Genomic DNA, 19,093 nt, shown 5'->3' with positions numbered 1-19,093 from the left:
CCCATTCACTGTGCCATAAAGAGACTTCCTGCAGACACCTGCCCATGTTGACATCCAAGGGGAAGGGAGGGGGAGAAGAAGAAAAGAAAGAAAAAGGATTAATTTTCTGCACACCTCTGCTGTTGAATGCTTCAGAGCCTTTATGCCCCGACAGCACTTCCATCATCCCACTCCTTTGGGGAGTTATAATTTATTAATAGAGACATCTGGCGGGTATTTATTACGTGACTACTGTGTGCATGCAATGAAGAATCAAGGTGGGAGGCAGGAAGGAGATGGGAGGCTGCCCTTTGCAGTATTTCAGGGGGAAACATCTATGAGGGGCTTCTACCTGGAGGCTGATTTCCCTTTGTCTTGGGGGCTGCTGATGCTGGCCTTGGTGGTTGGCTTCATTGTGACCCCCTTGTAGTGCACCTGAGCAGGTGCCTTCAGTTAGCAATGAAGCCCATTAAGAAGGCCAGTTCCTCAAGTCCTGGACCATCTTCTCTCCACTCATGATTCTCAGCAACTCCCTTTTTCCCTTGTGAGTCTCAGGCATCTTTAGACTTTTTCTTAGCAGCAAAACTCTTTCTTTGAATAATATTTTATTCAGAAGCTAAATATTTGAGACAGGTAAGAGTGGAGCTGGATAAAGACCTTTAGTGGCTGAAAGCATTAAAAATAGCATGGTAAACATTATACAACTGCAATTTAACGTAATGCTAAACTGTAAAATAACTGTAGGAAATCTAACAAGTTTCACTCTTTTTTTTTTTTTTTTGCCATGCTGAATAATGTATCAGTTAGCTCTTGCTATGTAACATACCATCTTAAAGCTCAGTGGCTTAGAACAGTTATTTGTTGTCAGGGATCTGGGCTTGGTGAGTGGCTCTGTGGACCTTGGCTAGGTTCATTTGTGCATCAAAGGGTTGGCTGATCTAGGATGGCTGTGGCTGGAATGATGCATTTCTTTTCCACATGCCTCACCCTCCAACAGGCTATCCTGGGTCTTCTCATGGCGACGGCAGGGTATAAGAGTAAACAGAAACATGCAAGGCCTTTGGAGGTCTTGCCTCTGGACTGGCGCACCATCACTCCCCTGCATTTTATTGTCCACAGCAAGTCCTAAGTTTGGGCTAGACTGAAGGAGTAGGAAAGTAGACTCTGGGGCCAGGCATGTGGCTCACGACTGGAATCCCAGCACTTCGGGAGGCCGAGGCGGGCAGATCGCTTGAGGTCAGGAATTCAAGACCAGCCTGGCCAACAAGGTGAAACCTCGTCTCTACTAAAAATATAAAAAATTAGCTGGGTGTGTTGGCACGTGCCTGTAGTCCCAGCTACTCAGGAGGTTAAGGCAGGAGAACTGCTTGAACCCAGGAGGTAGAGGTTGCAGTGAGCCGAGACTGTGCCACTGCACTCCAACCTGGGCGACCGAGTGAGATACCATCTCAAAAAAAAAAAAAAAAGAAAAGAAAAAAGAAAAAAAAAAGGAAAGTAGACTCTGACTCTTTGGTGATCAACTAAAACATCAAATATTAATTTATTTCCCAATGTTTATCTCTTTTTTCTTTCTAAAATTTTTAATTTTTAATTGGCCTAAAATAGTTTACATATTTTTGGGGTACATGTGATATTTTGGTACCGATATACAATGTGAAATGATCAAATCAGGGTAATTGAAATACCCATCACCTCAAACACGTATTTATGTTGAGAATATAAATTCATTTTAATTCTAATCTCCTAGTTATTTTGAAGTATACAATAAATTATTGTTAACTATAGTCATCCTATTTATTGTGCTACCAAATATTAGATCTTATTCCTTCTATCTACCTGTATTTTTGGACCCATTAACCATCTCGACTTTATTCCTTCTTCCCCTGGAAATGCAAATTCTCAAGTCCCACCTCAGATCTTCTGAACCCAAATTTCTGCAAAGGGCCCAGAAATCTGTATTCTGGCTAGCTAACCAAGTGAATCTTAGTCACACTAAAGTTTGAGATACGATGAACTCTATCACAGGCCACCCCACTGGTTTACATCACCTTTTCCCAGTAAAAGTGTTTAGGTTCTAGAGTGGGCAAAAAATGCCTTCTAAAAGATAAAGGGTGTATTTTGGGTAGGGACACACAACCAATTTCCTGCTTCCACCTCAAAGGCAGCTCTGAGCATTTCTTCCCACAGTCAGGACAGGGCACATTGGTCTTCGCAGATTAGCCAATAGTAGACAGCCCCTAGAAAGCCCCCAAGTTCTTCATCATCTGGGGGAAATATGCTTGTTTCCGTTCCCATTCACATCACACACACCATGTGCGTTTTAAGTCAGTCATGGGCTCTTGGTGTCTCTGTAGTTTACATTCCCCTAATTAGACAAATCTACTGTGATCCTCAGAATGAAGCCCAGTTAAGCCTGGTGTGGTGACATACACCTGTAGTCCCAGCTACTTGGAAGGCTGAGGTGGGAGGATTGCTTGAACCCAGGAGCTCAAATCTAGCCTGGGCAACATAGCAAGACCTTGTCTCTTTAAAAAAAAAAAAAAAAAGCCTCATTGAAAAATATATACAAACAAAAAAGATATTTGGAACCAAGAGTCAAAAGTTCCTTAGATTAAAGCTTCCTCTAAACTCGAGAGCCACAGATAATTAAGATGAGAGGGGTAGGGGGTCTGGAAGAGTTGACTGTGGCCTGGGAGAAAGAGAGATTGAACCATCTGGCTGCCTTTCAGAAGAGCAGGTTAGCATGGTGGTTCATAGCACAAGTCTTCCCTCCTGGGATTGGCTTTGCTACAAGCTGTGTGACCTTAGGCAAGTGATTAACCTCTCTGAACCTTGGTATACTCAAGAGGAGAATAATGTTTACCTCATAAGATATTTCAAAAATTCAACAAGACAGTAATTGTAAACCCTATGGCATAAAATTATTCTTAACTCCATTTGAAAGATGAAAAAATTAGAGTCCAGAGAGATGAAATACTTTCCCCAAAGTCACACAGTGCCAGGGTTTGAATGCATACTGGTCTGAATCTAAAGCTCAAGTGTTTTGTTTTTTTTTTTCCATTGTGTCCTAGCATCTCAGTAGATTCTGGTATGGGATTAGTGCATCCAGATTGAGAAAGGAAATCTGGGAACTACAGGAAGGATTGGTCCAGGAAGGATGCTTCTGAAAGTTCATTTTCTCCAGCATCCATTCCTGCCACTTAAAGTCAGCTAAGTTATTGGTCTCTCTCTCCTCTCTCTCTTTGTCTGTCTCTCTGTCTCTCTCTCCTGAATAGCTAAATCAACTAGGCTCATGTTTGTGCAGATGGGCAAGGAATTGATCTGGATACTCCTACCACCATGGCTTTAAGGTGTCAAAGAGATTCCTGATTTCAAACGCCAGTCAGTGACCCAGGCTGCATGTTTTATTTCATTCCATTGGTTTCTTCCTACCCCTGGGTCAGTGATTCATTGTCTTCCCTACTCCTGAGCAAAGCATTCTATTCATTCATTCTTTCTTTCATTCAGATTCGGTGCCCACTATATGTACTGTGCTATTAGGTAATTTTTCACCAAATTCCCACTGTGGCAAGGATTTGGGACATAGTTTCATACCAAAAATATTTAATAATAATTTTTCACTGAATTCCCACTGTGGCAAGGATTTGGAACCCAGTTTCATACCAAAAATGTTTAATAATAATAAGAAAAAGAAAACACAAGTTCACCTTTTCCGAGCATTTACCAAGTCCTAGGATCAGCGCTAAGCACTTTATATACATGATCTCGTTGACCCTCATATGAACTTGATGAGCTCACTGGTAAGTTTTCCCTTTAACAGATGAGGAAACTAAGTCTCAGAGATGCTACGTAACTTGTGCCTAAGGTTGCACATCCAGGCCAGACAGTGCCAGAAAAGGAATCAGAGCTATGTGACTCTAAAGCCTACTCCTGTACCCCTCTCTTAGGTTACTGTATCTTCATAGCAGCCAGTGCTGTCGTCATAGGTAGCCGTCAGTTCTGCTTAGGTCGAAGGGCTACTCTGTCAGCAGCCAGCTAATGAGCGACTATGAAAATGCCAGCACTCACATGGAGAGGCAGTCCCGCGAAACTGTGGAGCACATCTCAGTTTGCTTGCAAAGTTCCTGGTGCAATTCATCCCTCACTAAAATGTTAGGCGTCCCGGTAGATTAAGAGGAGAGTCACAATAGCAGGGCTGCTGTTACTTGGGCACTTGGCATGCACTTTCACATTTAATCTTGTCAAGGGCCTGTGATGCATGCCCTATTAACATTCCCAATTAACAGACCAGGAAACTGAGGTTCAGAGCAGGGCAGAGGCCCAGCACATACTGGCAACAAGTGTCAGACCCAGGATGCCACTCATTAACTCTGCCCAGTCAACAAGGGCTCACATTGGCACACAGTAAGTCCTCTGGATATTTTCTGGATTGGACACAATTCTCTAACTTGTCCAAGGAGAGCAATACTTTGATCTCCGGCTTTGGTCTTTAATAAGATCCCAACATTGGACTCTGGCTCTGGTCTTAAGGACACAGAGCTGCCATCCTGTGATCAGAAGCCCTTGGCAAGGGTCTTATCCTAAGGACCGATGCTTGAGACCCTCATGCCCACCTGGTTCCCCAACTCAGGAAGACCTAGACAGGCCCATTCTGTTCCCTGAAAGCAAAAACTTTGGTCTGAAAAACTGATCTTGTTTCTGTCTGTTTGCTTCTGAAATTAAAACATGAAAATCCACAGGAGGCTTGCAGGTTCCCACTGAGACCAATCGGCGACATTTTCAAACACGATGAGCTGTTTGTTAACCACATGTTCTGGAGCAGAGGATGAGGGAAGGCTTTGGAAAGTGCCAGCAGCCTCCGGCAGGGCTGCTCATCTGCAGTCTGCAGATGGAGACAGTTATCCTAGGTGGGGCCTCTCGGGGACTCCCCAGCCCTGCTTATGTCTCTGGAGCCTTGTGTGTTCAGACACATGCATTTCCTGTGCATGCTGACACTGACAATGGTGTGGTAGTGGGGTGTGAGGCACTGACTTCAGGTCAGGCTGGCTCCTGACCAGATTGTAAACTGCAGGAATGTGTCCTTGAAGGGTCTCCACTGGGGACTAGGCCTAGAATCTCACATGTGTTCAGTTTTGGTCACTGAGCTGCTTTGTAATGGCAGGAAATAAACAAAGGGGGATCAATGGAGAAATCCAGGAAGAGAGGTGGGGGCAAATAAGGGAGAATAGGGGCAGGTCAAGTGTCCATTTCCATGGAAAACTGATGAGACTTGGGAGATGGCTGAATTCTGTTATGACTGGGACTCTTTGGGAAGGGTGGTTGATCTTCATTATACAGGAGTCCACTGTATCCTTTAAAAGTAATGGGGAGACACATCAGGCTGAAGGATATTGGCACACCAAATGGAAGATCTTCACAACAGCATGGCACAGACTCTGCATAAAGAGAGTGGGGCCTCCATCACAGGAGGCATTCAAGCAAGGAAGGAAGGACACCTGCCAGGAATGCCACAGTAGGCAGACTTCAAAGTGATCTCCACCTCCTGGTGTTCATGCCTTTGTATAATGCCCTGCCCTTGAGTGTGGGCAGGACCTGAGCCTTGCTTCTAGCCTATAAGATATAGCGAAGGGGACTAGCTGTCACTCTTGGGATCACATTATGTTATATAAGACTCTGTCTCAGATAACAGGAACTAGAGATCCTCCTTGTGGACTTGATGAAGGAAGCGGCCCACAGGATGGCATCAGAGATGCCACATGGTTAGGGAATGCAGGCAGCCTCTAGGACCTGGGGTAGGGACTCTCAACAGCCTTCAGAAGGCCATGGCCCTCAGTCATACAGCTGCAAGCAAATTCATTCTGCCAACAACACAAATTTGCTTAGAAGCTAATTCTTCCCCTGTCAAGCTTCCAGATGAGAACATGGCCCAGCCAATACCTTGATTGCAGCCTTGTGAAATCCTGAGCAGAAGACCCGGTTAAGCCAAGCCCAGACTCCTGACCCACAGAAACTGTGAGAAAAATGAATATGTGTTGGTTTAAGCCCCTACTTTGTAATAACGTGTCATGCAGCAATAGAACATGAATCCAGGCACGGTGGGGAGGGTGCTACCAGTCTGTCTCTATTCTCCTGCTGGACTGGGTTTCTCAGTTATCTGATAACAAGTCATCTCAAATAAGTGGCTTAAAATTACAGAAACCATTGATTATCCCTCACAATTTCTGTGAGTAGGAATTGGAGGGTGGCCTGACTGGGCAGCCCTGGCACAAGGTCACTCATGCAGCTGCAGACATGTCACCTGGGGCAGCAGTTATCTGAAGGCTTGATAAGGAATTGAAGAGCCACTCACGTAGCTGGCGGTGTGGTGCTGGCTGTTGGCAGGAGGCCTCTGTTCCTCTCCACACGGGCCTCTCCATGGGGATGTTTGAGTGTCCTCACAACATGGCAGCTGGCCAAGAGACCAAGGTGGATGCTTCAATGTCTTTTATGACTTGGAAGTCACAGAATGTCACTTCCACTGTATTTAGTTGGTCACACAGGACCAGCCTTTATTCAGCAAGGGAGGGGACTGCACACAGGTAGGTATGAATAACAGGAGGCAGGGACCCCTGGGGACCATCTTAGAGGCTGGCCACCATGCTGGTCTTTCCCTCCAGCATGCTGCCTGTTTGCTCTACCCCAGTCCTTTGCAAAGACCATTCCCTCTGCCAGACTCAATCGCTCCCCTACCTTCCATCGCCCCTTCAGCTTATCTTTAAGGTCTCAGCAGGAATCAGCCACAGCTTTGTGGGGCCCAAAGCGTATATACTTAAGGGGCCCTCTTCAAGATCAAAAAGACAAAACCATCTTGCTTCAGCAAATTTTCCTAATCACATGACCATTATTAGGGCCCTTTTAGGGCCTTGGGAGGTGCCTGTGTGAACAGAGGGCCCTGAAGCTTCGTTTTCACCAGGATCACAGTGAATTCTCCTCACTTCCTCAAGAAGCTCCTCCCAATCTCTAGACTGAGTAACCTCCATTGCTTCAGTCTCTCTGCATGTCACCTGTATAATTAGGCATTTAACATCTCTTTTGGCCACCAGGGACCAGGTCTTACTCAAAAACTCTTTTTATATACTTGCTGTCAGAGAATGATCTAAATGCCATGGACACAATAGAGAACCAGGGCCAGACAAGGTCCCTGCCATCCTGTAATCTATATTCTGGTCGGGAAGAAAGGGGCAATAAATATATAACAAGAAAAAATGTAAAAGATAACTTCATCTAGAGATGGGTGCAATGGAGAAAGTGAAGCAGGGTGATGAGAGATCAAAGACAGCCTCTTTGAGACCAGGATGATGAGAGGGAAGATCCAGGGAGGTAAGTGTTCCTGGAGGGGAGATCAGCAAGTGCAAAGGTCCTGAGGCAAAAACAAGACTTGGGTGTTTAAGATTGAGTGGAGAGGCCAGTATGGCTGGAGCAAAGGCAGAGGGGCAATGACAGAGGGGCAGGTAAAGGACAGACCAGGCAGGACTTTGCAGAATAAGCAAGAAGTCTGAATTTTATTTTTATTAAGGTAAAATTCACATATCATAAAAGTAATCATTGTAAAACATACAATTCAGTGGCATTTAGTATCTTCACAATGTTGTGCAACCATCACTTCTGCCTCATTCTGGATTTTATTCCAAGTCAACTGAGACACCACTGGAGAGTTCTGAGCAAGGGGTTTGAGCAGTGTTAGCATGTGCTCATCCCAGAGGCACCCCATCCAAGGCTACATGTGGGAAGACAAGGTGTGTTTCCGCCAGAATTTCCCCAGGCCAAATCCTCCTTTCTTTTCTGGAAACAAGACCCCAAGATATTTTCCCTTTTCCTCCAAACTCTTCATTCTCTGCTCTTCAGAGCAAGCTAGCTAAGGTGGGGGAATGGCAGAAGAGGGCGGGGGGAGGGAGGAGGATGGGCTTTTAATTTCCAGCTTCTAATGTCAAAAGGCAATTTCATGCCTGCTGCTGTGATTAGGCCAGCAGAAAGAACTGAGGCTGGCAGCTAAGGAGGGGATGCTCCTGAGGATTCAGAGTTCCTGATTTTTTCCCTCATAGGGACAAGAATTTCTAGTGGTGTTCAGCCCTGTCTTCCACTCCGGTGATGCACCTCAGAGCCTGGGATACCAATCTGTCATAGACCACAGCCTTAACTGCTCCCAGCAGCTCTGATTCTCTGAACCATTGTCGGGGCCACAGGTCCCATTCTTTCCATCTTGTGGAGGGTAAATGTGCAGACTGCCTGAGTCTGAATCCTGCCACTGCCACTTGCCAGCCACACAAGCTTGGGCAAGTGCTCAAATTTCTCCACGCCTCAGCCTCCTCACCAGGAAATAGGGACACAGACAGTCCGTGCTTCTTAGGGGTGATGTGAGGATTAAATGAGGTAATGCAGGTGCACGGGGTGCTTGTATGAGAGATAATAAGCTGATGCGGGCACACAGTGGGCATGTGTGAGAGATAATTAGGTGATGTGGGCACTGGTAGATGTTATGTCAGTGTTCGCTTAAAAAGAAAAGGCAAAAAGAACACAAGATAGAACTCAAAATGTTACCAGAGGCTTTGAGGCTGGAAATCTGAACATTTGTGTGAATTCAAGAGATTTTTAGAAATGTGGTTGGCAACCAGTTTAAATTTATTTTTAAAAACGCTGTAGCCCCCAAAAGCCATCTCCCCGCCAGGCAGATGCTGTGATCAACCTGGGACCAAGGGCTTCGGGCTGCCTGTCCTGAATCATTTCCACTGCAGTTATACAAGTCTACTGTTCTGTCTTTTCTGAAACATCTTTATGCTCCAGGTTTCCATGAGCTTGCTGCAAATGTTGTGGAGTGTCTACTATGTGTTAAGCACATAAGCAAAATAAACTCATCAGAAGCCTAAGAGGGAAGTATGTGTCCCATTGCACGGAGTAGCAGACTGAGGCTCTGAAAGATACAATTCTTTTGCCCACCGTCTCCCAAGCAGTCAGTTTCCCAGCAGAAATTTGAACTACTATTTTCTGTTCACCTTACACCTTCCCAAATTGCCTTTCAGGCTCCAGGCAGGCTGGTCCGTCCATCCCAGTGGTCAGCCTGACAGGCAGAGGAAGCAGGAAGAACTGACCGATGAGGAGAAAGAAATCATCAACAGGGTGATTGCTCGAGCTGAGAAAATGGAAGAGATGGAGCAGGAGCGAATCGGGTGAGGTGACGCTTCCCATCCACCAGAGAGCCGCTGAGGCAGGAGGGTGTGCTGGGCTGGAACAGGGCTGCCTCTGGGCTTTGCCATTTGTGACTTACGGAGCCACCTCCCGCCCCCTTTCCCACTGGCAGACGTGGGATCCTTATTGCATGAGGTGGGAGAGTTGGGAGAACTGAAAAGGGCTAGAGGAGAGAGTGGGATGCTGTGAGGAGGTTCTTGGCTGGGGGTGCATTGAAGAAGGGGCAGGGGAGGGGTCTTGTGATACAAAAAGGGGAGATTGTCATTGGAGGCTGCAAGAAGTGGTGTGGGTGTGAGCGTCAGGTGTCTCAGCTAATCACAGCTGCATAGGGATGTGCTCTAGAGATGATAGCCACGTAGGTGTCAGAAGGTACAGCTGAGGGCAAGGTTAGGAGGACAGGGAGTAGGTGAAAAAGAGAGTGTGTAAAGAGAAAGCACGTTTGAAATGAGTTATATAAGACAGTTGGAGAACCCAGTCCTGTAAGAGTCTGACAGCATGTGAGCGAGGAAGCAGAGGTTAACATGATAGGTCAGGACTCCAGGAACCAAGGGGTCCCATGCCAGCTCCCCACTTGCCCGCTCTGGATCTTGGGAGTGTTGTTGACCTCTCTGAGCCCCAATTTGCTCACTGGCAGGTTGAGGGAATAACTATAATTATCTTATAAGACTCTTGTAAGTGTTGAGATGATGCATGCACAGATCCTGACCCAGGCTCTGGTGACACTGTGCATTTAATAAATGGTAGGAAGGAGAGGAAAGTGGGGCTCAGAAGGCAGGGATAATGAAAACATGCATGTGAGAGAAGCAAGGCTTATAAGAAGGATGTGTGATGAGTGAAGAGATGTGACAAAATCAATGAGCAGGGACAGTACTGGAGAGCAAGGAGTGGCATGGGTGTGGGCTGGGGCTGGGGCAGTGGGGAAAATGTGGGGCATCATCAGGGTGGGTGGGGTGACTGAGAGAAGGGAGTGAGGGTATGTGTTTAGGGGGCTCTCGGTATAAATGGAGACTTTGGCTGCTGGGATACAGAGAGGCCATGGGAGTCATCTTCCCAGACTTGAATATCAAACAGGAAATGGGAAGGCAGGATGCTGGGACATCACCTCCACTTACACCCTCCCCAAGCCCTTCTGCCAGGGGCAGCCATTGCCGAATGCTTACAACAGATTTAGGCACTGAGGTGGCCACTGATCTCCCTACCCAGGTACTCAGCTGGGGTTAATGAAAACTGATGCTCTGGGGATGCAGGAAGTGGGTGCCTTTGACTTGAGCCTCTGCAGATAATTGTACTCAGGGCAGGCTGGGGAAATCAGAGGTGTCATTGACAAGTGACAAACACCTGCCACAGGATGCATCAGCTTCACACTTGACCCTCTGTCAGCCTCCTTGGGTGGTTACCAAAGGGATAGGTCTGAGGGGCTTGCTTATGGGGTTAAGTTTTTATTTTGCTTTGCTTTTGAAAAGATATTTCAAGAGCGGAAGCTTCTCCAGGCCGGCAGTGTGTATGCGTGTGCATGTGTATGCATGTGTGTGTGTGTGTGTTTGTGCATGTGCATATGCACATGCATGTGTGTGTGTACATATGTGTACGTGTGTGTGTGTGTGTTTTCATATAATGATAGGCCTCAGCCATGAGGGAAGGAAAAATATGTATATTAAGGCTAAACAGTGAGAGCAAGAACTCTGTTCAACCTTTTCCTGCATGGCACTTACCACCAGCTCTCACATTTTATATTTTACATATTTCCTTTGATTATTGTATGTCTCTCCCCATTAGATTAAGATTCCTGAGGGTAGATATTTTTGCCAGTTTTGTTCACTGCTGTGTTCCTAAAGCCTGGTATATAATAGATGCACAGGAAAATATTCGTTGAGTGAATGAATGAACACAGGAAAATATTTGTTGAGTGAATGAATGAACATGGAAGATGAGGTTGTCTCCCAACTTCTTTCTACATTGCCTGTGGCCAAGAGGCTTGAGAGTTTACAGTCTTGTCCAGGGTCCAAACTCCCAGGGAAAGTACTCTGACTGGTTAATGTCAAGTACTGTCCCTTGTCCAATCAATCAGCTGCAGCCAGGCGTGCCAAGCCCTATTCTATCAGCATGGCCGCTGGGCCGCCTCTGGAGGTCAGGTTATAGAGGTCCTTGTGAACTGAGCAGATCCCAGCTTAAATGATTTAGAATGGGGTAAATAGGGTCTCTGCTTTGTCACCTGGTGATGTGGCGGCAGAGCATTGCAGTTAAGAGCTGGGGTTGCAAAGCGAGGGAGGCCTGGGTCCAAATTTCAGTTTTGCCACTTACCCCTTGTGTGCCCTTAGATAGACCACTTTAACCTCCCTGTGCCTCAGTTTCCTCATCTGCAAAAAGGGGATAATATTGTCACATACATCTGGGTATTTAATTAGCATACAAAGGAATATTGTGCCTTGTAAAAAGTACATGCTTAATAAATAGTGGCAATTATTTAATGGTGAGGTCTTGTTTGTTTTAATGAAAACGCTGATTTTTCATGCTCACTGAAGTCTTTGTTCTAGAAGTCTGCCCTGAGACTCCTGTTTGGCAAGCCCTGAAATTTTAGCAGCCCCTGGCTTCCCCTGAAGGAGATTTGAGAGGCTTCCAGGGGAGCTTGGGCCAAGTCTTTGGTGACAGAATGTCCCTTTGCTGAGACAATGTGTTTTCTGCCTGGCTTCCCAGAGTGGGGAGGACAGCCCCGGAAGATTCCGGCTGTGGTTGTTCCACAGCGCCCTTCCTGCAGCCAGCCCTTGCTGGTAGCATCGCCAGAGGCAAACCCAATGCTATTTGTGTCTTATAAGCTCAAACCTGCCCTGATTCCTGTTCCACCCACACTTCCCTGGGAGGGGATCAGAGAGGAGTCAGATGAAAGCAAAGTGAAACATCAGACATGGAGCCAAACTGAAAATGGGGGGTGCTAACTGGGGCTCCCATTGCAGAGCGTGAGGATCTCAGCCCTTGGGACCTCAGTTTCCCCATCCATCGAGTGACTCAGTCTCATTCTCAGGATTCTTTCTGCTCAGACTCTACAGTATTTTGGGGGTGTCTGGTGAGGGACCTCACACCCTATTGCTGGCTGTACCTCTTAGAGTAATGAGCTCCTTCTATGTTAAAATTGCCAATGTAGCTGTGTCCCTTACTGGGTCCAGACATCAGCTCCATAATGCTGAATGTTCTTTTCTATTACCTGAGTGAAAGCTATCTGGGAGAGTTATGAAATCACTGTCAATAAACATGATAAATAATCATCATGATGGGTGCCATTTACCGAGCACTTACTATGTGCCAAGCCCAGTGTCTAAAAACTTCACATAAATTAACTCATTAACTGTTCCTCTCGACCCTGTCACGTAAGCTATTATTATCCCAATTTTGCAGGTGAGGAAACTGAAGCTTAGAGAGCTTAGACCATTTGCCCAAGGTCATATGGAGGCAAGGTACACATCCCTATTTGGCTGACTCTCAGAGCTATCCTCTCAAATCTCTGAGATGTGTTTCCTGAAGATGTGTTCCCAAATTCCTAGGCTCTGCAGAGCATGGAAATGTTAATTACTCAGGTTTGGAGGAGACATTTTGAGGGCTGGAAGTTGAAACCCTTTCTGTGCTGACCCAGTGATTCTTTCCAGCTCTTATTAACCTGTCTGTACCTTCCAAAGCTGCCAGAGCTAGTCTGCCTGCTGCTTTGGTTCTGAGAGTTTCAGGAGAGAAATCCCCTCAGGCTTTGACTCCCTAGGGCAGTTTTGCAAGAGTTAGCTGCCCCAGGGAGTCCCAGACCATGCACAGCAACCCAGAACCACTTCACTCCATGGAGCCCATGTGCCAGGAGGAGTCTAAACCTTCACTCACCACTCAGCTCACAGCCCAGCTCTGTTCTCTTCAACATCCCAGGAGGGAGAGATGATGGCCAGAAGAGAAACGCATTAACCAACCTCATTTTGCCCCCACATTTCTTATATAAGAGCTAAGTGGGATTTCAGAGTTCATTTTGCATGCCTGACTGCTACAGGCTTCTGTTAGGACACTTCACTTAGAAGAAAGGAAACTAATGCCAGCTAGGTTGCTTCAGTTATCCATTACAATATAACAAACCACCCAAAAGTTTGTGGCTTAGAGCCAAACAATGTATTATTTTTCATGATTTTTGCAGGCTAAGGATTCAGACAGAGCTCTACTGGGCAGGTTTTTTGCTCCAGGGGGCATGCACTGGGTTTGCTCACTCAGCTGCATTCAGCTGGTGGTTGGGCTGGGCTGAAAGGTGCAAGAAAGCTTTACTTCCCTGTCTGTACCTTGGTGCTCTCCAGGTAGCCCCTGTCTTTGCATTCATCTTTCCTTATTTATTATTCTGGCCCAAACTCCTTTACGTGGCAGTTGGGTCTGAAAGAAGCAAAGATAATTGTTGCCTGATCTCTTAACAGGTAGGTCTGGAACTGGCAGGGTATTACTTCCACCACTTTCTATTGAGGACAGGAAATAGATCCTATCTCCTTATGGGATAAATGCATGTGTATGCAGAGGAGGAAGGCACTGTTGGTGCCTATCTTTATCACATTATGCAGAAAGAGAAATTTAATATAAGGATTCAGAGGTATCTCAAGGGATCTAAGGACAAGAACACATCCTAGCCTCATGAAAAGTCTACTTCTCATCCCACATATTAGAAAATATAGCCACACTAGCTAGATATTCTCAGTTTCTATAGCTCTTCTTACTCCAAATTCCAAATTCCCAGGGAAGGACCTCTGATTGACCTAGCTCACCCTAGATACCTGCCCCTTATCCAATCGGCCGTGGTCAGAGGTGCCAGGCTAGACACATGGCTGCTGAGTTCTTCTCCTGAGCATAGAAGGGCCCCTTTGTGAGTTGCAAAGACACACCTAGGTTACCCACAGGACTTTTAGAATGCATTAAGTTTGGAATTAGACACTTGCCTCCAAAATTGGTTTGCATTTCCACCTCTCTCCCTGGCATTGGTAAGGCCCACTTTATCCTTATTGTATCTCTTTCTGTCCAGAGCCTCTCAAAGGCATTTGCTCACATATCTTGCCTGTGAAGGAACTGGCAGCTGGGTGGCTTCCATTCGAGGTCAGCTTCCCTAAACAGATGGGCCCAAAAAAGTAATTAGGATTTGTCATTAGCCTTGGCATCCAGACACCGCGATGAAGGAGGAAGTCAGAGAGACTTGTTGTTGACAGGATCTGTCGCACTCCTATCACCTTCCCATCTTGGTTCCACCTTCCCTCGTGGTTTTGGCACATATTTTTTCCAAAATATGGACAGAGGGAGAAATGAGTGATAATGTCTGGAACTTGCTACATCTAATTAGGTAGACATCTGTCCTATGGCTTGACAAGCTGACCATAAGCCAGGTCATACTCTTGTCTTTCTAAAGGAGGACTCCTCTCCTGTGTTCTTAAAGTCTTAAAGATTCTATGGATGGGAGTCAGGGACTTGGGGGCGTTCTGATATTATAAACATTTATGGATGTGTCTATGTACATTTTTTCCCCAAAAGAAACATAGATTTCATCAGGTTTGGGGGGACTCTGATCCCCCGGTGTCAGGAATTATTGAGTTGTACCTCAGTTTCCTCAGGGATTGGACCAGTGCTTTTTCCAATGTCCAGCTAGCCCTGGTGTGTCACAGAATCTGTTTGTATAAGATGAAAATAGGGTTGGGCACAGTGGCTCATGCATGTAATCCCAGCACTTTCGAGAGGCTGAGGTGGGTGGATCACTTGAGGCCAGGAGTTTGAGACCAGCCTGGTCAACATGGTGAAACCCCATCTCTATTAAAAATACAAAAATTAACCAGGAGCCAGGTGTGGTGGCACATGCCTGTAATCCCAGCTACTGGGAGGCTGAGGCACGAGAATCGCTTAAACGCAGGAGACAGAGTTTGCAACACTGCACTCCAGCCTGGGCAACAGAGCAAGCCTCCATCTCAGAAAAAAAGAAGAAAAGATGTACAACACATTAAGGAAAGTAACTTAAGACATTTGGGTGATTTTTCTTTTTTCATACAAAAGCAAAGTTTTTCTTTCTTTTTTTTTACTCCGGAGTCTGAGACAGGAGAGTCGCTTGAGCCTGGAAGGCAGAGGTCACAATGAATCACCTAGATTGCTCCACTGCACTCTAGCCTGGGCAACAGAGTGAAGCTTTCTGGATTCCTTAATTAGCTTGATGCCTGCCGTAAAAGAGAGAACACGTGCGTGTTGAGTGAACAATGCATACTGAGTGAACCATAAACCCAACTAAGGTGCTTATCAAGTCTCTTTACCTGTACAGCCTCCCTCATGCCTCCCTGACTTCATCTGTAAAACGGGAAGTTGGATACGGCGGTCTTCAAATCCCATCTGTTTATGTTTGGGGACAGATAATTCTTTGTGTGGGGGTTGTTTTGTGCATTGTAGACTGTTCAGCAGCATCTCTGGTCTCTACCCACTAAGACGCCTGATTTAACACCCCACCCAGTTGCGACAACTAAAAATGTCTCCAGACACTGCTCAGCATCCCCGAGGGGCAAAGTCACCCCCTGTTGAGAACCACTGCTCTAGCCCTTTTGTTGGTGGAGAAGGAATGGGAGACGAAATGGACTGCGATTTTTCTTGGACTCATACTCAACTTCTAGCAGAATAATCACAACAGACTACTCTTATTGGCATCATGTGCCAGCACTGTGCTCAGAGATTCGTTTCTGTAATTCTCACAGCAATCCTACGTAATAGAACATATTATAATCATTCCCATTTCACAGAAGAAGAAACTGAAGAACAGAGAAGTTTAGCAACTTGCCGAGAGTCATACAGTTAATAAGTGGTGGGACTGGAATTATGAATCTGGGCTCGCTGGCTCCAGGATTAGGCTCCTATTCTGCTTTTCCTTAGAGAAACAAACATTTATCTCCAAGCCCTGTGCTAGGAACTTTCAAATATCATATATTTCCTTTAATCTTTATGATGTCCTCACTGAGAGTCAGACGATCATCTCTGCTTTACAACTGAGTAAACTGAAGCTCAGGGAAGTTAAGACACTCGCCCAGAGACACACAGCCTTTGCGTGGCCAAAGGGAAAGGCAATTGATGGATGATTTCAGGGATTCAGAGAAGTCAGTAATTTACAGGGTATCTCAGACATTTATTGAAGTTAATTGATCATTTTATATGTTTCTTCTTCACATGTTTGTTCATATGCAATTGAACAGTTCATTCCTCTTTACCACAGTGACTCTTGTCCCCATTCAGGCCTCAGCACCACATTCTCCCAACTCTATTTTCCATGATAGGAAAGGACAGCGAGAGGGGTCAGAAAGAACCGCAACCATAAACCCGACATGAAACAAAGATTCCATTCTTCTAGCACCTGGGCAGCTAGACCTAACTTCCAAATCCATCTCTTCCACTCGAGCTGTGTACACTTGGGCAAGCGAGTTCCCCTCTGTGTGCCTTGGTTTCCCCATCTGTAAAATGGGAGTGAATAGTAGAGCTTATCTCCCAGATTGTTGATAAAAACAATGCATGTAGAGTACTTAGCACAGCACCTGGCACAGTAAGCACTCAAACAACAATCACAATTATTGCTGTTCCTGGGTTTGTCATGACACAGCACCTTGCCCAGCATGGACTGCACTAGCCCAGCTGGGCCCTCCAGTGGTCTTTCTCTCTTGGTTCCCTCATCTCCAACTCTGAATCGAGGTGACCCTCCTCCCTAAAGTGCCAATGCCCAGGCAGGAATCACATTCACCAATCCCTCAAGGAGACAGACTGGGATCTAGGGCTCCCCAGGTGGTGACGGTAACAAACAACAGGGAGAATTAATGAGTGAAATGCACACGGCCCACATCCCAGCGTGTGGTTTCCTGATGGAGCAGCTCAGTCATTTAAGGACAGGTTCCTGAGAGACCCTGGCACTGGAGCCTCAGGCCAGCCCCCGTCAGAGCAGCCATTTCCCCATTCACAGCAGATGGTCCAATTTTGACTTCAGAAAGTGCCAACATTAATAAACTCAACAGTAATATCCCCCTACTTGGCAATTAGGGTGAGGTGAAGAGCGAGCAGGGATTGTGGAATTGATGATGTGGTGTATGGTGTGTGTGTGTGTGTGTGTGTGTGTGTGTGTGAGAGAGAGAGACAGAGAGAGAGAGAGAGACAGAGGCAAAGATGAGAGAGAGAGAGAGTGAGAGACAGACAGACAGACAGACACAACATGGCATCGTATCCACTCTCCCACGTTGCTATGTTTTTCTGAATGGTGAAATCGTGGTCAACCACTGCTTCTAAAGGCAGCTGCTCTAGCTCCATCCCATTGGTTGGTGGAACCCCAGCTTTTAGCCATGTCCTCTGCTGATTCAGAGATTGGTACATAAACCCATCACACTGGGCAAGCAGGGTGCAGGGTGTCTTTCCCGGGCACTGCTGCACACCACATTAAGCCTACTTTCTGGTGCAATTGTACAATGATTAGCCTTTTCTTTGACATTCATCAAGATGTTGCAGCAGTACGGGAAAGCTCAAAAGTAGTTACCTGCATGTTTCTGAGGTCCGTTTGGGCTTTTCGTGGGAGGCTGAGCATCAGAAACAAGCAGCTATTGGTCTTTCACTGGGCTTATGACTTTGCTTGAAGAAGGTAGCCGATTTGATCTGATCTCTCAGCAAGAGCACACTGTGTACAGACATGCATATAAAGGTGTATTCTTTCATGTAGGTTCTGATTATATGTGTGTCTCTGTGGTGTGTGTGTGTGTGTGTGTGTGTGTGTGTGCAGACTCAGGCACATGTACACATGCCTCTACAGGTGTGGCTGTGGGCATATATGTGTGGGTACATGTGTCATTTGTGTGTGTGTGTATGTTTAGAGATGCGTATTTGAGTCCTATAAATTTCTAATCAATGCAGCCCCTTTAAAAGCTTTAGAAAGATAGATTTCATAGGCAGATGATAGCATCCTGGTTACTCAGAAAAAATGTGAGTACAGGGAGGTATAAAGCCACAAATTTCCAGACTAAATAATTAGCAGCAACCATTACTGAATAGTTACCATGTTCTGGGTATTGTAGAAACACTATCTCATTTTACCTTTGCAACAGTCCTAGGAGGTAAGGACTTTGTTTTTCCTGCTTTACAGATAAAGAAATTGAAGCCCTGAAAGGTTACGTAGCTTTCCCGGGGTCACAGAGCTAGGACGTAGCAAAGTCCAGACATGGACCCAGGCAAGCTCACTCCAGAATTGGCACCCCAACCCCGTGCTGGCAGGCCCGTGTATAGGGAGTCTACACTTTCTTAGGACTGCATGTGAACACCTGAAGAAAGCGGTTGGAACTCAGAGTCAGCAGCTTGGCTTGTCTGACATCCACAGCCAGTCAGGGAGGAATTGTTCCGCAGAGGAGAGCTAAAGTTGGATTCAGACCCAAATCAGGTTCTGGGTGACTGATGGGGCAAATGTGGATGTGTCAGGCAAACCAATGGCCTCCCCCAAAATGTCCACATTCCAGTCCCTCAAGCCTGTGCATTTGTTACCTCCGGTGGCAAAAAGGTCCCTGCAGATGTGATAGTTACGAATCTTGAGATGGGGAGATTATCCAGGATTATCCAGGTGTACCCCATGTCATCACAAGGGTTTCCTACGAGAGGGAACAGGAAGGTCAGAGTCACAGAGAGATTAAAAGGTGCTCTACTGCTGGTTTTGAAAATGGAGGAAGGGGCCATGAGCCAAAGAATGCTGCTGACTTCTAGAAACAGGGAAAGGCGTGGGAGCAGATTATCTCCTAGAGCCTCCAGGAGGAATGAAGCCCTATAAATGCCTTGATGTTAGCCTTGACCTCCAGAGCTGTTAAGATAATTGTATATGGTGTCAACCACTAAGTTGGTGATACTTTGTTCCAGCAGC

At 46.1% G+C, this 19,093-nt stretch overlaps 1 protein-coding gene across 1 annotated transcript in view; it reads left to right on the top strand.

The window, feature by feature from the left end:
* The window catches only part of RPH3A (rabphilin 3A), a 112,258-nt gene that overhangs the window by 47,205 nt on the left and 45,960 nt on the right, over positions 1 to 19,093 (top strand). Inside the window, exon 4 of the mRNA XM_064379802.1 lies at positions 9,036 to 9,182. Within this exon, the coding sequence (XP_064235872.1) occupies positions 9,036 to 9,182 (147 nt within the window). The remainder of the gene's footprint in view (positions 1 to 9,035; positions 9,183 to 19,093) is intronic.

This window comes from Aotus nancymaae, unplaced genomic scaffold (genome assembly GCF_030222135.1).
Source record: "Aotus nancymaae isolate 86718 unplaced genomic scaffold, 86718_ANA_hifiasm-v0.15.2.pri h1tg000021l, whole genome shotgun sequence".
Taxonomy (NCBI): domain Eukaryota; kingdom Metazoa; phylum Chordata; class Mammalia; order Primates; family Aotidae; genus Aotus; species Aotus nancymaae.
Note: the sequence above shows the minus strand (reverse complement) of the source record. Positions and strands in the feature narration are given on the sequence as shown.